This window comes from Leuciscus leuciscus, assembly GCF_965113295.1.
Source record: "Leuciscus leuciscus genome assembly, chromosome: 17".
Classification (NCBI taxonomy): Eukaryota; Metazoa; Chordata; class Actinopteri; order Cypriniformes; family Leuciscidae; genus Leuciscus; species Leuciscus leuciscus.
The window spans coordinates 37661610-37682242 of NC_138741.1; the positions used below are offsets into that span (position 1 = coordinate 37661610).

General features: G+C 37.1%; 1 protein-coding gene across 2 annotated transcripts in view; it reads left to right on the forward strand.

The window, feature by feature from the left end:
* The window catches only part of ttll5 (tubulin tyrosine ligase-like family, member 5), a 120975-nt gene that overhangs the window by 87575 nt on the left and 12767 nt on the right, over positions 1 to 20633 (forward strand). For both annotated transcript variants that reach the window (XM_082143407.1, XM_082143408.1), the window contains exons 29-30: positions 7713 to 7881; positions 15239 to 15432. In XM_082143407.1, coding sequence (XP_081999533.1) covers positions 7713 to 7881; positions 15239 to 15432 — 363 coding nt within the window. The remainder of the gene's footprint in view (positions 1 to 7712; positions 7882 to 15238; positions 15433 to 20633) is intronic.

Genomic DNA, 20633 nt, shown 5'->3' on the forward strand with positions numbered 1-20633 from the left:
AATTGACTGCAAAAATATTGTATATTTTTACTTCAAAATCTTAAATGTTGTGTTCATTTCTGAAGATTATCATAATGAGCAAAATGTGTAAGAATCAGAAACTTTTCTTGGCCACAGGGTTTATTTAAATCCAAAAAGCAAATGGGAAAATCCTACTGGGTTTTAGTCAAGGGAATTTACAGGTAGGCCTAGCAAGGCACTGTTATCTTCTGTGCAATTCATCACACGCTTCCATTAGTCTTCCTTTGTCCTCCTCCTGACCACTCGCCCCTAACGTGAGCCTGGACCGGAGAAATGATCCCGCATCAGCAGCCAGAGACGTCTCCTCCTCAGTCACTCCCTGCTCATTCAGCATTTCTCTCCACCTCCTCCCTCTCGGTAGCAGGAACATACAAATACTGCTCAATTTTAAGGGGGCATGAATTGAGAAGTTATTTTTTTTTCCTGATCGTTTGACATGTAAGCTGTCATTGTACAGTAAAAACATGGTATAAGTTTCAGAAACTCAAACTTCTTGTTAGTCCAAAAACATATTTTTATTAGAAGCATTGCCAATTGACTAGTTTTGCTCTATTTTACTTTTTATTACGTGATAGAGAGGAACACATCAGCACAAGACAGAGATCAATGCCTACTTCTTCATAATGGCCTCTTTAGCCCCGCCCACTCACTTCTTATATGGACAGACAGAAGAACTACATCAGGATCACTGGACTGATTTAACATTACCTTCCAAAGGGGCCTAATGGTAGAAAACTGGCTGTTTATTTTAAAATATGTCAATGTCTCACTAGAGCATTATTTTGTGTGGTTAATTTCATTCTTTGGGAAACCATTCGCAATTTGACACAGGCTTTGTAAACTTACTGACACCTTATTTAAAGTCCCCCTGTAGTCAATAATTGTATCCCTTAAAACTCATCTTTGATCACCAAAATTACATATTTAAAAGTTTTTTCCTTGGAAAAAAGTTCTTCATGCCTTAAAATATCTTGAATGTAACTCGACACCCTTGCCTCATTTAGTATACGCGGTTCTATGAATATGCAAATGAGCCCCGCCTCCACTCACTCACTCACTCAGCTCAGAGATCCACTGGTTGACGATCACACGTTGATCTGATTGGTTACAAGGTAGTTTGTGACGTCAGAAACACCAGCGATTTCAAAGCGTGTGTTTGAGACTGTCTTTGGTTCACTGCAGTTTTAAGGAGGAAATACTCAGCAATGCTGTCGACTTATGAATTTACACATGGTTTGTCTTAAAGCATATTAAAAACACCACATACACACATATAAACAACATTAAAAGCTTGGTGTTCACCACAAGGGGACTTTAAAGGTGACGTTGTTACACGTGTTACATGTAAACCAAACCCTAACCTTAACTCTATAGGTCATGTGGTTAATTAATTCTACTCAATACTTATTTGTGTAATTACAGGGGTAACAACATCACCTTAAAGAAATGTTTAACCGTAAATGGATGTGAACCTGATAGTAATAACGCAACGTGCAAGTAACCGAGTTAATTCTAACGTCTACTCTTTGATCAGTGATTTTTTTTTTTATATGTACAGTCAGACGTTCTTTGTCACAAAATCATGTATTGCTGTTTATGCGTCAGTAAAGCAAGCCAGTGAGTAAATAGTCAAGTTCACATTTAAATTGCATTTAAATTACATTTAATAAATGACCAAGCATTAAACCCTGTGGTACCCCACATTTAAAAAAAATGTTTTACATAAAATAAAATAAACATATTATTATTATTATTGTTATTTTGTCATTTATGAAAATTTCAGTGAGACCTTTACATTTTTGTGTTTAGTTGACAACTGTTTTATTAAGGATTCTCATTACAAATTCGTAGCATCACAAAAATGTTGGATATTGTGCAAATGTAAAAATAAAGTAAAATATACAGGGTGCATGTTGCATTCATCTTTAAATGCACTTTATAAGTGACTAAAACTCAGCAGAACATGGTGATGAGGTTTGTGTGAAGCAGACTCAAGGCAGTCACTCTGATTCTGGTCGATTTGTTACACAAATATGCTGGGGAAATGCTAGTTTAGGAGTAATGTACTGTAAATTAGTGTCTATAGGAGAGATTGTTTGAAGACGATTGGATTGCTGATGATTGTTACCTTATCCATTAAAAAGTGGCAATGTTGTGCGTAATTGTGTGTGTCTGAAGTGTTCTTGTTAGTAAAATATTATGAAGGTCTAGCAGCCAAACCAGCACTGACCAGTGTAAATCAGCCTGGACCAGCTTGGAAATACATGCTAGTGTATAAGCTGGTCTTTTATGGCTCATGCAGACATTTTTGGACAACTACTTTATTAGTACTGTAGTGCGTATAGTAGGGGTTAAATGACTTCAGATTTTTTAAAGTCGACATTTATGTGATGAAAGTCGAGTCGACGGCGGCTAGTAGTGGATGACGTCATTTGATGAACAAATAAACCTGAAGCTCGAGCTGAGACTCGAACACGGGTTGCCTTGTGCACAGCTATGGCATATGACACAACTCCTACATAACAGCTTCTTTTTATCAGTTCTTTTGTCTTTGGCCCATTATATTTCTGCTCATTCTAAATCAGATATAGATAAAGTAGCACAGGAAAGATTATGTTTATAGTAATGCATTAGTAAGAGAGTGATTGCGTGTGAATTGCACCTGGCAGCATCTCTCTACTAATAGTGAAGCTGTGGGTTTTAGTTACTAAGAAATATATGCTAGAACTTTTCAGTTTCTAAGCTATTTTATTGATAAATCACAGAACAACGTTTACAATATTACAATAACATTCAAATTACTGTCATATTAATGTTACATTTAAAAAAAAAAATTATATATATATATATTTTATTTATTTTTATTTTTATTTTATTTTTTTGTGTACAATACAGGCCAAAAGTTTGGAAACATTACATTCTTTTATGTTTTTGAAAGAAGTTTCTTCTGCTCATCAAGCCTGTATTTATTTGATCAAAAATACAGAATTTTTTTTAATATTGTGATACATTATTACAATTTAAAATAATTGGTTTTCAATTTATTATACTTTAAATTATCATTTATTTCTGTGATGCAAAGCTGAATTTTCAGGATCATTACTCCAGTCTATCACATGATCCTTTAGAAATCATTCTAATATTCTGATTTATTATGAGTGTTGGACACAGTTCTGCTGTCTAATATATTTGATGAATAAAAGGTTAAAAAGAACTGCATTTATTCAAAATAAAAAAATATTTTCTAACAATATAAATCTTCTTTACTATCACTTTTTATCAATTTAACACATCCTTGCTGAATAAAAGTATTGATTTATTTCAAAAAAAGAAAGAAAACAATTACTGACCCCAAATTACTGACCAGTAGTGTATATTGTTGTTACAAAAGATTTCTATTTTTAAAACATTTGCTTCTTTTTTTCTTTTTATTTTCTTTTTATTTTTATTTTTTACTTTTTATTCATCAAAGTATCCTAAAAAAATATCACAGGTTATGAAAAAATATTAAGCAGCAGAACTGTTTCCAACTTTTATAATGAATCATCATATTAGAATGATTTCTAAAGGATCATGTGATAGACTGGAGTAATGATCCTGAAAATTCAGCTTTGCATCACAGAAATAAATGATAATTTAAAGTATAATAAATTGAAAACCAATTATTTTAAATTGTAATAATATATCACAATATAAAAAAAAAAAATCTGTATTTTTGATCAAATAAATGCAGGCTTGATGAGCAGAAGAAACTTCTTTCAAAAACATTAAAAATAGTCATGTGTCCAAACTTCTGGCCTGTACTGTATATCTGGAGCGTAAAGCAAAATAAGTCAAGAAAAATGTCCAATTAAAAGACAAGCAAGGTATTTTGACAAACGGAAAAGTTTTGTGTAGGCTATGTCAAAACTATATCTATATTTTAATGAATAGAATACCCTTAAATGTATAGTTGCCGGTTCACATCAAGCTTTTATTGCACAGCTAATTATATGCACAGGTGCTCATACAAGAGAAGCACGTTCAAACCTAGACACGCAATCTAACTCAAATTTGAGGAATTCTCCATATTGACAAATGTTGATTAAGTGAAAGATTAAGACTAATGTACAATGATCACAATGCAAGTCAAGCACATTGTGTGTATGAGAGCTGTTTTTCAGTGGGATTTGACTGTTTGATTCATAGATACAGTAGTTTTCTGTGCTGAGAGCAGCAACACCAGATCAGATGATTCAGACTGACCTCTGTTAACACAGGAGTAGCAAAATAGGGATTTTACTGCTGAAACAAAGGTTTTTTATGCACACATGTTGGATTTAAGAGATGGAGAGACTAAAAATAGTTGTAAGGGATACAATGCTGCCCTCATTTTAATAAAAGCTTTTTATTCAGCTTAATTGGACCCAGATGGCTTGGGGTTCACAGGACTTTCCTCTGTTTGGCGAGTGAGAAATTCCACCCCGGGATAACAGTGTTGTGTTAATGAGTGAACGCGGACGCCAGGGGCACGGCACACACACACTGCAGGCATGCGTCACACACACATCTCACTGCGTTTAATGCACTGTTCCCTGAAATGATGCATTATCGTATGGCACTAATAAGCATTCTGAGAGCAGACCTTTCTCCGCATGGGGTTCATTAATGTGTGACCTCATGATTTTATATGCTGAAGAGAAGTCAAGCGTTTTCAACAAAATATTTTTATATATATTACAACAACAACAAAAAAATCACTAGTAGCTTGTATTATTAGTAGTGCTGGGAAACGATTAAAGGATTAGTTCACCTCAAAATGAAAATTTCCTGATAATTTACTCACCCCAGTACCATCCAAGATGTTCATGTCTTTCTTTCTTCAGTGGAAAAGAAATTAAGTTTTTTGAGGAAAACATTTCAGGATTTTTCTCCACACAATGGACTTCAACGTTAACCAAATTGTTGAAGTCCAAATCAATGCAGTTTCAAAGGGCTCTGAAGAGTTTCAAAGGTCTCTGCACGATCCCAGCTGAGGAATAGGGTCTTATCTAGCGAAACGATCGGTCATTTTCTAAATAAAAGAAAAATGTATATACTTTTTAACCACAGTTGTTCGTCTTGTGCTGGTCTGCGACGCGCCAGGCATTACGTCATCACGTTGGAAAGGTCACGCTGGACGTAGCGGTCTCCTCCATCTGCCTACGGTCTTCATCTGTGTACTCCCGTTCACAAAGGTCGGGTAGGGCGAAAAACTCCATCTCATTTTCTCCTCCAACTTCAAAATCATCCGACATCTTTGTTTTACCTTTTTTGTTAAAGAGCTTTTGTATTAGTCTTCGCATGTTCGCTTTGTAAACATTGGGGCGGTACTTCCGCCTACGTCCAGCGTGACCTTTCCAACGTGATGACGTAATGCCTGGAGCATCGCAGACCAGCACAAGACGAACAATTGTGGTTAAAAAGTATATACATTTTTATTCTTTGACCGATTGTTTCGCTAGATAAGACCCTATTCCTCAGCTGGGAATCGTGCAGAGCCCTTTGAAACTCTTCAAAGCCCTTTGAAACTGCATTGATTTGGACTTCAACAATTTGGTTACCGTTGAAGTCCATTGTGTGGAGAAAAATCCTGAAATGTTTTCCTCAAAAAACTTAATTTCTTTTCCACTGAAGAAAGAAAGACATGAACATCTTGGATGGCATTGGGGTGAGTAAATTATCAGGAAATTTTCATTTTGAGGTGAACTAATCCTCTAATCACATCCGAAATAAAAGTTTGTGTTTACATAATATATGTGTGTGTACTGTGTCTTTTGTATATATAAATACACACACATATGCATGTATATATTTAAGAAATATTTGCATGTATATATATAATTTAGATTATATATAAATATAAATATTTTATATATAAATAACACATTTTTCTTAAATATATACATGCATGTGTGTGTATTTATATATACAAAAGACACAGTACACATGTTATGTAAACACAAACTTTTATTTTAATAGGTTAATATTAATCGTCGCACAGCACTAATTATTATTAGTAGTTCCTGAGAGATTAGAACGGTGTCTGGCTTGCATTGCCGTGTTGCTTCTGATATCATCATGTCCGAGAGTTAGTGCATGCATACGAATGACAGTAATGAAGAAGTTCCTCAGTGTTATTCTGCCGGTTCACTCTTATTGTTTATTGTGGAAAGCATGTTTGCTCTTCTAGAAGTGAAGCAGATGATGAGATGTGGAAGGTCTGTTTGGAAGCTGACGTGGAGGCTTGTGTTATAGATGTGGTGAGGTGGAGGTCTTTGAGCTTCTGTCATGGGTCACCAATTGTTTTTCCAACACACAAACTGTTATGAGAAATGAGAATTGCATGGGTGGATGGCTCTTTTCACATGACTCTGTGATCCCGAGTGTCTTCGGCTGGCTCTACTGTTCTCATGTAGCCTGTTGCACAAGAGCTGCTTATACTGATGTTTATTCCAGAATAATTCACTTCTGTATTTACATTAGCCTGATAGCGTATACTCTAAGTATTCTCAAAGTATTTTTCTTTGCTACATGTGGATCAAACTAGAATATTTTGTCTATGAAAAGCTATAGATATCCACAGATAACGTATTATATTTGCTCACTAAATCAGTGAGTGTTTAGCTTTCATTTTATATGTGCCATGAAGAAATTTGGTTACATTTCTTTACATTACACATTATTTTATTCATACATAAGCTGATAAGTATGGAAGCTTGTTTCCGCCACAGAAACAAACATTTTAGAAGATAATTATGACTTTTTATTAGTTAGTTTACATCTCGCAATTTTGACTTTTTTCTCCCAATTGCGTGTTATAAAGTCAGAATTGCGAGATTGCCATTGCGAGAACAAAAGTCAGAACCGCAAGTTTATTTCTCACAAATGCGACTTTATATCACGCAATTCTGATATAAAAAGAAACTCGCAATTGTGAGATAAAAAGTCGCAATACATGTTTTATTTTTTATTCTGTGGCATAAACAAGCTTCTATAGATAAGTGATATAATAGTGAATGACACTATTGTCTTTTTAGAGGTGCTTTACAGCTGAAATTGAAGTACAACATTAATACTTTTATTTTTCTGCAAAAAAAAGAAAAAAGTTTATTCCTCATTGTTTTTGTCTTGTTTTCCAGTACAAATATCTAAACATTCTTAAATCAAAATAAACTTTTTGTTTAAACCAGATTTTTGTTTATTTGTTTAGTTTTGTTTTGAGCACAATATACTTTCGTTTTGATCTTTTTTTTTCTTCCAGAAAACAAAATGTAATATATTAAGTAATTTTGATTCTCATGTAAATATATCTTGACTTAAGAATAAATAAATAAATAATAAAAAAAAAATATATATATATATATTCCTTGACATAACATAATAAACACGTGGTTGAGAATTCATTGTGAGATTTATTAGCCTATCATTCCATTATAGTCAGATCTGACAGCGTTTGTTGTTTTTTCCTTATTTCCTCGCCATTGACGAAATTTTCCATAATTTATGACACAGCAGCTTTAATCTGTTTTATGGCCTTTTAGTTAGCAGCTTCATTAATAGCATGTTTCAATAAACCGATGTTTTCTCTGGTCAGGCCTGCTGGGACACTGAAATGCTCCTGGACTAGTTTCCTCCTCACATGTCGTGATGATTGCGCTGTTTCTCTTCAGGCTCAGAGCTGCGTGTGAAGCCGAGTCTGTGTGTGATGGAGATCCGGTCAGCGCTCAGAAGCAGTCGTCGGCCTCGGGAAGTTACCAGCTCCAGTTCGCCATCCAACAGCTGCAGAAGCAGAAGCTGCGATCCAGACAACTGCTCGACCAGAGCCGCTCACGCCACCAGGTGCACTCACACACACACAACCAGTGTTTCAGTTCACTCACACACACACTACCAGTGTTTCAGTTCACTCACACACAACCAGTGTTTCAGTTCAAGTCAAGTCATCTTCATTTATATAGCACTTTTAACAATATAGATTGTTTCAAAGCAGCTTTACAGTGATAATAGGAGATTACAGTAACAGAGATTGTTTGGGCTTTACAGCAGCTCTAGAATAAAGTTATTGTCCAGATAAAGTTAGTTTTGATTGATTCACTTCCGTCGCAACGATCATTAGTTATTAACTTAGGGGCCGCTCTCTGAGCAAACTTTACAAACGAGAACCTGTGAGAACGCTGACGGCGTGCACATGTGTATTACGAGTTCAGTCTATTGGTATGCACGTTTGAATATATGTGCGCAGGCGTGTAGTCCTTCCCTACAAATCAATCCTCAACAAACTACTTGTCTGGCCTTAAAATGAATAATACAGAATTTTAATAAAACCGGAATTATCCCGACAACGTTTTATCTGTACAGAGGTAAAGGGAGGGGAGGGAGGCCTTCACAGGGGAGGGACTAGTTGACACTTCAGGACTGCGTTGTTATCGCGTCCAGGCGCAGGTCCTTCATCAGATCTGGATATGGCCTGGATCCGGCGGACTGCGGTAAACATCGGGATAAACAGAGAGACTAATATTAGCGTAGATGCCATTCTTCTTATGATGTAACGAGTACATCAGGATTTATGGGAAGTGTTCCCGGTTGACTGTTCCAAAGTTTTGGTCAAAGTTTCTCTAAATAGGAGAAGGATCTACCGCCAGCAGTCGATTTTGATTTTCTAGGTATTATCCACTGGCCGAAATTTTTAGATCAAAATAGACGTGAAGGACTATAATGCGTTAAGAGCTCGCTCAAGTACTGCGGAGCTAAACCATTTAGTGCTTTGTAAGTAATCAGCAATATTTTAAAATGTATATGATGTTTAATAGGGAGCCAATGCAGTTTTGACAGAACCGGGCTAATATGGTCATACTTCCTGGTTCTGGTAAGAACTCGAGCTGCTGCGTTTTGGACCAGCTGTAGTTTGTTTATTAAGCGTGCAGGGCAACCACCCAGTAGAGCATTACAGTAATCTAGCCTTGAGGTCATGAACGCATGAACTAATTGTTCCACATTTTTCATTGAAAGCATATGTCATAATTTAGATATATTTTTAAGATGGAAAAATGCGGTTTTACAGATGCTAGAAACGTGGCTTTCAAATGAAAGATTGGTATCAAAGAGCACACCCAGGTTCCTAACCGACGACGAAGACTTGACAGAGCAGCCAGCAATTGTTAGACAGTATTCTAGGTTATTACGTGCGGAGGTTTTTGGTCCAATAATTAGAATTCATTCAGAGTTAATAGGAAATTACTAGTCATCCAAATTTTTATATCAGCTATGCATTCCGTTAATTTCTTGAATTGGCAAGTTTCGACAGGGCGCAAAGAGATATAGAGCTGAGTATCATCGGCATAACAGTGAAAACTAATCCCATGCTTCCTAATGATATCTCCCAAGGGTAGCATGTACAGAGTGAACAGCAACGGTCCTAGTACTGAGCCTTGCGGTACGCCATACTGAACTTGTGATCAATGAGACATCTCTTTATTTACTGCTACAAACTGATAACGGTCAGATAAGTATGATTAAAACCATGCTAATGCAATTCCTCTAATGCCAACATATTTGTTAAGGATAAAGGACCCGAAATAATCAGTGACTCTTATATCGTTTCAGTTTCTTCAGTGGAATTTAGTCCATATGAAATGCGATCCTCTCATGTTTCTCTTTCAGCTGTGCATTTCACACTTACATCAGATCCTGTAAACATCATGTCTTCTGACTTCGCATGACTGCATGAACATTCATAATAGTGTCGCAATTCAGCTACACTGATGTCACTGTTCTGTGTCTCTAATTGATGCAATTGGAGATTTGTTTTCCTTGGCATAAGTTGATTGTGTTCTGCAGGGGATTATGGGAAAATGATCCCCACCCCCACAGACCTTTCTTGACGGAGATCTCCTCTTCCCTGGCACTATGAAGCAATCAGTCCTCAGTCTCCAGAGGGCTTCATTAAGCCACGAGACCCTCGGAGGAGGCGTCCATCATAGGCCCTAAACTGAATGAAATGGGCAGACGAGTGAAGAGTGTGTGTTAGTGTGTATGGTCATCTGTGTGTAAGTTTGTATGGTTTATGAGTCAGTCCTGTATCAGTGGATACTCCCCAAACCTCCCCATGAAGCACTTCTCTTCTTTTGAGACTCAACCAAGCCACAATCAATTCTTCCACATTGTCAAAAATCTGAATTTGAGAAAATGCAAAAACTTGAAGCAACAAGCTTCAGGATTTTGACTCAAATAATGGAAATGTTGTTGTATCAACTTGAAATCTCTGGTGACATGTTTACTGGTGCGAGGGCGGGGCAACCTGTCACTCACATTAGATCCACCAATAGCAAACCACAACCTTCATCCAATCAATTCCCTATGGACAAAATCGAGCCTCGTCCCACTCGATACACATCACAATAGAAAAAAAAGAGATTGCAAGTTCTGCTTCATGCTGAATTTAACAATTAAATTTGGTCTGTGCTTTTATCAAACACAATATAAGTTCTATGAACTCAAAATTAATCAAGTTTTTACTTGTAGAGTCATGTTCAATCAGCTTGCATTTTACATTAATATGAGCATTTATATTACATAATAGTGTTGTAGAACTTTCTTACTTGTGTATGACTGTTGCACAGACTTGCGGTTATTGAATTACTTATTTGCACCCAAGCAAGTTGTGTACATGTGCTGAAATCTGACAGAAGAGAACACTAATCACTCTAATGGTGATTTGAAACACAACTTTTACATCAAAATATAATCAAAGACACTACACAGAGCTAAAACAGCTATTATTTCTTAATAACAAATATTTATGTCATCATAACTCTCTAGGATTTGACCAAAAATACTAATTATTAAAGATCATCATCAGTGAACTAAGCATGAACAGCAGCCTGTTAGTTGGACCCTAAACACCAAACATGACATTGTAAGTCTTTGCTGTTAAATATTTTATGTTGCTCAATCTAAAAATCCAAAAAAATTATTTAGTTGTTTGATGTACTTTAATGTAAGCTTTTTCTACATTCAGTAGTTCAATCAACCTTTAAACATTTGATTGACTTTTTTTTTAATACAGTTTGAAATTATTTAACCCCCATTGCAAATCAGGTTTACAGGCAAATTTTATTGGCAAATGTTTTTAAAATAGTTTCTCAAAAAAAAAAAAAAAAAAAAAATTTAATGACTTCCGCTGTCTCTAAATTATTTAACTGCCTGAATAGATTCTCTCACAACAAAACAAATCTACAAAAAAGGTGTCTCAAGCACGCCTGATGTAACTAATCAATGGCTTCATTAGTTGTACCAGGTGTGCTTGAGCTAGAACACATGAAATATCTGAACTGGTTTGGTTTGTGGTTTGGAGTGTCACGTTTGTCTGCATGTTAGAAATATGGCCAAGTCAAAAGAATGGTCCAAAAAGTTAAGAGAAGATATCATCGCCCTTCGCAAACAAGGAGCAGGATACAAAAAGATTGCAAAGGTACTAAATGTTCCTAGAGACACCGTTGGAAGCATAGTAGAACTAGAAACATAGCAAAACTAGAACTTTCCAGCCCTATGGATCAGCGGTATATCTGGAGGAAGAAGAATGAAGCATATGCTGAAAAGAACACTGTCTACAGTTCAGCATGGTGGGGCTCGGTGATGCTCTGCGGCTGCTTTGCATCCTCTGGCACTGTAAACCTGCAGCGTGTGGAAGGCAAGATGGATTAATTGAAGTGTCAGGAAATCCTAGGAGAAAACATCATGTCGTCAGTGAGGAAGCTGAAGCATGGACCTTCCAACAGGACAATGATCCCAAGGATACCTCAAATTCCACCAAGGCTTGGTTTCCGAAGAAGTCCTGGAAGAGTCTACAGTGGCTTCACAGTCCCCTGACTTGAACCCTATAGAAAATCTCTGGTGGGATTTGAAGGCGGCGGTTGCAGCACGCAAACCCAATACTATTACTGAACTGGAGGCCATTCCTCATGAGGAATGGGCTAAGATTCCCCAGAAACGGAAGCTGGTGTCTGGTTATACATCTCGTTTGCAGCAGGTCAGAACAGCAAAAGTGTGTTCTATTAAGTTGGCTACTAAAGATGCTTGCCATGAAGGGGTTGAATAATTATGAGACTGCAGAAGTCATTAAAAGTTGCATTTTCAGTTGAATTTGGGGAAACCACTTGTTGTATTGAGTTATTTTAATTACATTTGTTTGATTTGTTCATTGCAAACAGCTGAACGTCTGTACATTTTGCCAATAAACCTGATTTGCAATGGGGGTTGAATATTTTAAATGACAACTGTGTGTGTATATATATGTATACCGGTACATATACTGTATATATACATATATATGCAATGCATATATAGGTGAAACCTTAATTGCTGCTTCTTGTTGAGTTGATTTGTTTGATTTGCGGATGGAAGTCACAGAAGTTAGAGCAGAGATGGAAAGCAAGCAGGCAAAGTGCTGTGATTGCGTAGCGTGTTATTGGGCCGTTGTGTTCTGTGTTGGGTTCAGACTCTACAGTTTGGCCCATGGCCACCTGGCAGCATTAGAAAGGTGCCCTTTACTGGCCCGCAACTCAGATCCTCCAACCGGTGCGTCCCGCCCACTCATTCATCAAACGCCAGAGGCCTGAGACGGAAAGAATGCTTTCTCGTCCCCTTTCGAATCAATGAACGGTAGCCATTAAATTGCATTTCAGCATGGAAAATATGTTTACCTAGTCCAAGAGCTCACTCGGATGAAAACTTGTCTAAACAGGAATGAAATGTGAAGAATTCCTGTGTTTTGGTATGTCCGATTATAAAGTATTTAGTGGCTGTTATGATAAGCCGTGTCATTTCTTTCTTCCATGTGAGTGAATGAACTGGCTTTTGGAGGCTGTTGTGCTTGACCTCGAATGGCTTGAGGGAAAAATGCTGCTTTTAATAAAGACTGAGATAAGGTCTTTCCTTCACAGCCTCAAACTCTGCAGGAAGATCTCATTAAAATCTGAAATAGACAGACAGTTATAGCATTTTTCAGATTCAAGCAAATGTTATAATGGTAAACAAAGAAGAAATATTTGAGATTCTGCTCTGTATCTAGGAGAATAATCAAATACACACTACCGGTCAAAAGTTTGGAGTCATTAAGAGTCTATAATGTTTTTGAAAGAAGTCTCTTCTGCCCACCAAGACTGCATTTATTTGATCAAATTTACAGTAAATTATTATTACAATTTAAAATAACTGTTTTCTATTTTAATGTTTTAAAAATTACTTCAGTGTCACATGATCCTTCAGGAATCGTTCTAAAATGCTGATTTGCTGCTCAAGAAACATCAATGTTGAAAACAGCTTACAATTGATAACCTTGATTACATTCAAAAGTTTGGGTTAGTACAATTAAAAAAAAAGATTATATTTTTAAGCAGCAAGGGCACATAAATTGATTAAATTGATCAAAAGTCAGAGTGAAAACATTTATAATGTTACAAAATATTTATATTTCAAATAAATGCTGCTCTATTTTCAAATACATTTCTGAAGGATCATGTGACACTGAAGACTGGAGTAATGATGCTGACAATTCAGCTTTGATCACAGGAATAAATTACTCTTTACAATATATTGAATTAGTTAATTTAAATGATAATAATATTTCACAATATTACTGTTTTTACTGTATTTTTGATCAAATAAACGCAGCCTTGATGAGGCGAAGGGACTATCAAAAACATTAAACAATCTTAATGATTCCAAACTTTTGACAGGAAGTGTCAATTTTGCAGTAAATTGCTGATTTCTTTTAAATTATAGGTGAAGTGTGTAACTAAACCGTTTCTTGAACACACACTTTGTCTCTTTGGTCAGATAAACAGTCTCATCTCAAACTCAGTTCCATTGAGCCACTGTAACATCAAGCTCAACTATATGTCTTGATGCCATCACAGTGTTAAGGCCTGTTTAAACCAAGGATGATAGCAATAGTGTTACAGTCCCTAATATAAATGTCTAGGATTCAGGGACACATAACATAAGAGATGGACAATGAATGACTAGCATGATCCAAATAAAGTATTTCAAATAAAGTGATCCGGGCGCAATAACTACATCAACAAAGTTGTAATAATCATTCCAGTTCTTTGAGAATAGTGGAGCCCACACCATAACTATGACAATAACAACACAGATGAACATCATTGCATTGGAATCACTTGCAGAACATGTTTCCCAGCTGTAGAACGATAAAAATACTGACAGCGAATCAGAATCCATATCTGACTTTAAAGAGCTTGACTTTTAACCACTGTTCCTTTAACTTTGAACCTGTGAACTATGCTTGCAATGGTGTCTCTAGGAACATTTAGTGCCTTCGCCATCTTTTAAATCCTGTTCCTTGTTTGTGAAGGGTGATGATACTGTACCTTCTCTTAACTTTTTGGACCATGCTTTTGACTTAGCCATTGTAACGAAGTTCGTTATTGTGGGAAGGAGGAGGCGGGAACCAGCGAACATTCAACAAATTTTAATATAAAAAATAAAACAAATACAAAACGAAAGTAAAAGACAGCAGCCCCTCACGGACGACTCCTGTCACATCAAATAAAACATAAACATCAAATAAACTCCAGGCCTGCTTCTCTCGATCTCCACTGTCGTCGCTCCTCCTGCTATGCTTCCGCTCCTCCGTGAGAGATACGGGACCGGTGCGTCGCGCAGGTGTCGCTCATCAGTAATCACGCCACCGGCCTTGCGCCGTTCTCTCACGGCCCTCGACCTCATCCTGCTCGCCACTGCCATTTTTCTAACATGCAGTGACACTCAACAAACCTAACCAGTTCAGATATTTCATGTGTTCTAGCTCAAGCACACCTAGTGCAACTAATGAAGCCCTTGATTAGTTGTGCATTTAAAGAAGCAGATGACTGAACTACGCAATGCTTATAATAAACAGGATGTTATCCTGCTTTGGTGTGAACTCTAATATAGTTGATCCATCTAGGTGTGAACGGTCCTTTATACTCTTCAGGAGAAACTGAACAACTATATGATTATAGTTTATGCTGCATATTAAACTGGGATATGAGAAAATATTTAAACCCCAACATAATTCCAAACATCACTTTTAAATTAGCATCCACAAGCATTTTATTTTCAGTAGTGTGTCAGACTTCAGGAACCCACAATATGAATGAATGTTCACTAACTCTTCTCTTTATTTGTGCCTCAGGCCGCTCTGGCGTCACACACCCTCACACCTGCTGTTTCAACACGAGCGTACGCTCCCAGCATCCCCGTGAGCCAGCCGTTCACACACACCCTGAGTCAGGCGGGCAGCGCAGGCGTCCTCACGCTCACACCCAAACCTCCCAGCAGCGCACCGAGAGACGGACGCGTGCGCAAGACTGTCCACTCTCTCCACAAGTAAGACCTGAGGGGGTTTCCTTCCACACTCTTCCACTTTCTGAACTTCAGTTGGGTCTGTGTCAGCAATCTACATCTGAATCTGCTTCAAAAAGGGTCCTTAAAACCTCTAAAAATGTATTTAATTCGGTTTGATCACATTTAAGGTCATATAAAGTCTTAAGGCCTGATATACTCACTGCAAAGTTATTTTGGTTCTTGCTTAGGGGTGAAAAGAAGCTTGAAATATGTGAGCAGCAGCGGTCACCTATTTCTATAACAGTATAGCAAACATCCCGACGCCGTCCACGCTGCTGAGAGCGACGTTCAGATGAATGTGAAAATATGTGCTGCACTTTCCTCTCAATAACAAAAGAAACAACAGTAGTTTAATGACAGCGGTGAGAAAACAGCGGTTCAGAAAGCATCTGATCGTAGTGATGTGGATGTGTGCAGCAGCTCTGCGATTCAGCACTCCAGTCACGTCACGTTCATTTATACAATAGATTATATACAATAGATTGTTGTGAAGCAGCAGCTTTGCAGTATTAAACATGAATAAACATTGTCTGTGTCACTTCCAATTATAATTACGGGCCATATCATACACCCAGAGCAATGCAGTGCCAAGTGCAACGCAAGTGTTATTTGCTAGTTTCAGCCTGATGCAGTTTTCATTTTCACGCTGTTGTTTAAATAGCAAATGCATTTGCACCTATTTATGTGCTCATGGGCTGCTGGTCTGAAAACCAGGTGTGATCAGGCGCATTGTTGGCGTGTTGCTATTTTGAGGAACTGAAATAAACTGAGCCATTGACCAACTGAAACCTGGTCTAAAGTCAATGGCGCAATTTTTTTTAGCTATTTAAAGAGCGTGTTAGTAATGTGCGCCTTTAGGCGGGTCTACAACACAGCAACACACAAACATGCCAAATATTAAAAATAAAAGGATTACAATGTAAAAGATAAAAATTTTGTACATAAAGATATGATGAATCCGGCTTGTCCCGTAGATGGTCTGCTTGCTTTAACCTCGCGCACAAGTTGATCTATTTGCGCTCTGGAGAAGCGTCCAGTGACGCTGGTTGGTTTATTTCACGTTACGTCCAAAACACACCCATTACTCATTAAGAGAATAGGGACAACCCTTTTAGACCATGCGCCGGGAGCGCCAACCATTTTTCCCGTCGTTAAACTAGCAAAAGTGGATTCAGACGCCCTAAGTGCACTTGTGCCCCGCACTTTAGATCATGCGCTTAGATCGTTAAAATAGGGCCCTACAACTCCAGTTTCTACTCTAAAGCATCTCTCCACTTGAGTGTTCATGTTTTTACTCGCGTCTGACCTCGACGGACTGAACAGGAGAAATAAACCGGAGAAGATTTACACCTCAAAGAAGGCGGAGCTTCAGAGCCACACCCACCTATTACATTATTCCCACAGATAAATGGGAGTTCGAAGGTGTTCAACCAGCCGGAGAAAACTTTTGCAGACTCCAAATTAACTTCTGTTTGGCCTGATTTTGTTTGAAATTACGTCACACCAGTTCATTCTTTGATTTCACTCGAAGTATATCGTGGCCTTAAAATATCTTAAATGCTACAGCAAAACTCTTAATGATGATTTTAAAAGGTGTAAAATTTGGGGTTGGAAACAGAAATGGTGATATGGCCTAATGTGATTATTACACTTCCAATGGCTATGATTTAAATAAATAAATACAAGTGCTGGAGGGTCAAAGTGAAAATGTAATCATGTTGAACATTCGTGCTTGTATTTCAGGCTTGGTTATAATTAAAAGTCCTGCATTCTTTTTTCCTGTATAGTATTGGTATTTTGGTTACACAATAAGCTGTATCTGGCATTGAATTCAATGTAAACTCTTGTGGTTTCCCACAAGAAGGAATGACAAAGAACATTATTTAACACATTCAATATATGGATTTTACTAGTATAGGAATATATTAAAATATATAAATATATTGCTATTAGTATTGGCAATACTAGCCTTGATAGTACCTTATACAATATGCCACTAAACATTATTTTACTTTATGTTGCTAACACATTAATGAATTTTCAGCATCATTACTCCAGTCTTCAGTGTCACATGATCCTTCACAAATCACTCTAATATGATGATCTGATGCTCAAGAAACATTTCTAATTATTATCAGTGATGTTCAGTATCAGGTATTTTAAACTTTTAAATAAATACACAGTCCCATAGTGAAAGAACATACATTTTGGCCACCTTTATTATCATGAACACTTCTCTTATTCTATAAGTCAATGATTAGTTATATCTGCTTCATAAAGACACATGACTAGGCTTCAGTGATGTGTTCAGAGCTGTTCGCTTTTACAGTTTTGTCAGTCCTTCATGGTTTAATCTGAACAGTTTTCCGGTCATCTGTGAAAACTCACTCATCGTAACACACAGATGTTTGACTGTGCACCGATATCAGAAATCTCATCCACTGCTGTTGCGAATTTCAAGACAAAATAAAAACTATTCAGCAATGTGTAGAGTTTATAAATCCACAAAAGCAAAAATGTAGTGAGTGTTTTCCTCCCAGTTCATGTGTTCAGTCCTCAGCTGAGGTTTGCATTAGTGATTGTTGTGTAGAAGAACACATTAAGAATGTTAATACCATTTGCATTAATAGTCTTCATCCACACACACACGCACACACACACACACCACAGGTTTCTGCCTATTAAGTAAACAGTGTGGTTGGGCGGCTGGGCTGTGTTTATGCGTGCTGTGGAAATCTGATTTTGTTTTGAGATTTGCAGACAGAACGGTGGGAGGTGTGTGTAGCGCTCGGACCACAGAAAGAGAGCCCGGCTCCTCTTGTTTCCCACGATGCACTGCAGCCTAGTTATTGCACATTTGGCCCAATTACAGAACATTAGCAAGCTCTGAGAAATCAGCGGACGCTTCACTAAGAGCATGTGGCCCACCATGATGGGGTCGTCTCCGTCATATATGGCTGATTGATGTGGTGGAGGCATGCAAATAGTTTTTAGATTTTGCAAAAAGATTACTTTAATGTTTCCAATCGCTAAAACGTACGAGGCCGAAGGTGCGAGTACAAACTGCAGACAACACAGGCAGAAAATGACATTTGTTATATTTTAGAACATTCAAACGTTTAAAATGAGAAACTCTTGGACACTTTGTGGTTGTCAAACTTTGTGGAACACGTTCATATGTTAACATGATGAAACACACCAGTGGTTATTCTGTAAGGACACCTGTGACTGACTTCATACATCTATAAAACATCACCTTGACACCATTTGGTTAAAATGATTTGATTAAACAAGTCTCTCAGAAAGACACAGTTAGTTCTAAGAAAACTGAGCTTTAACTTCATTTGTTTGCATTTTTCTGTATTTAATGCAATTCAGACATGTTTAATTGTGACACTGGTGTGCTTTTGTATTGCCTCTGTCATATTTTTGTTATTATCATACATTAGGTATCATTCGAAAGCTTATAGACCTAAAGTGAATCCTGTGAAACGGACTGAAATTGGACACTGCCTTATCATGGAAACAGTACTTTAAAACTTTTTAGCAGCTCAATTTTTGTGAAATCAACTACAATTTTGGAACGCAACTTGGTTAGACATATGGCTTTGATTTTCTAGCAATTTTAGAGTCCAAATTATTGTGTAAAATTTTGTACAAAATAAATGTTGCTTTCACTACATTTGCTTTACAATACACTTCTATAACCTTTTTACCCTTTCATTTTTTGAAGTGCTTTCACTTCTTTAAAAAGAGACCAACCTCAGGTCTGTATTCCAAAGTATTCATGCATTAAAACCATTTCAATTTAGATTTATGCTCAAAAAGATCATGAATGGTGTATTTAGTTGGGTTTTGAATGTGAGTGTAAGCTTTTAAAGGAATAGTTCACCCAAAAATCAACACTTTGTCATCTTTTTTTTTTTTTTTATCCTAATTTATATGAATCTCTTTCCTCCAGGAAAGCACAAGGAAATGTTAGGCTGAGTCTAAGCTGCTTTTTTTTTTCATTTGTGTTATAGTTTATTCAGGACAGACACACATTTCAAATCAAATGAATAACATTTGCTTCATTGTGGCTCATCACGTGAAATCAGCACAAAGATCAAGACAGAAACACTAGCAGGATTTTAAACGTATTAACAAACACTGCAACAAAAGTGGGCTGTGATTTATAAATCCGACCTCAAAGAATGACCCTTTCCTTATTACTTTTTGTATGGAAAAGGGCGCTCGTACACCATGAGAACTTCATCTTTTTAACTTCATCTAAAGGTCTTTCCACTGGAAAGATCGTTCTGTGTCCATAGAGGATGGTCATGTGAGGATCAGGAAGATTTCATCACTCTTTTTGGGATATACACACAGACAGTCTTGAGTAAATGATCCTGCTTGGAAAAGGCGCATGTGGGAGCGTCAGGAAATGGAGGTAATTCCTGAAAGGCTGAATGAAGCGAGAGCTGAAAGACATTAGAGAGATATGAGGCTGCTGAAGACAGAGGAGGGTTATGTAGAGTTAAAGGCAGTGTTTGCTCGCGGCCCGTGCCGTGTTTACCCTCTCCGTGAGGAATTCCTGAGCCCCTCACTCGCTCGCCGCGCTGCATTTTTGTGGTTGGCCTGTGTGACATGGGAAAGTGTGGGAAAAACGGAAGCTCGAAAAAGCAAAAATTCACGGATGGAAACACTGAACTGACAGAAGAATGGAAGAGAAACAGAGAATAAGAGACAGGTGAAGGATGAGGAGTTGGATTGGAAGGGACGATGTTCTCCATTGCTATCAGTGTTATTTTAGTGTGAGATATGCTATTATAGTTTTGATTAATGGTTAAAATTTGTTTTTATTACATTTTTTTTTGTTAAAGGTTTAGTAATTTTGTCATGTGTTTTTGTCATTTTTATTAATTACATAGTTTTTATTCATTTCAGGTTCAGTTTAAGTTGTTTTAGTGCATCAAGTTAAATGAAAATGAGAAATGTTGTCTTAGAAACTTAGAAGTTTTTATTATTAATTATATTTTTATTATAACTGATTTTTATATTTTCTTTTAGTTACATTTATTTTATTTCAAGTAAGTACTTAGTTCTGGCATGAAACTCTGAAAAGCTGATAGATCCTCAACTCTATTTGGTAGTGATCACATCATCATCTGCATAGCACAGCTGATTGGTTGCTGTTGCATCAG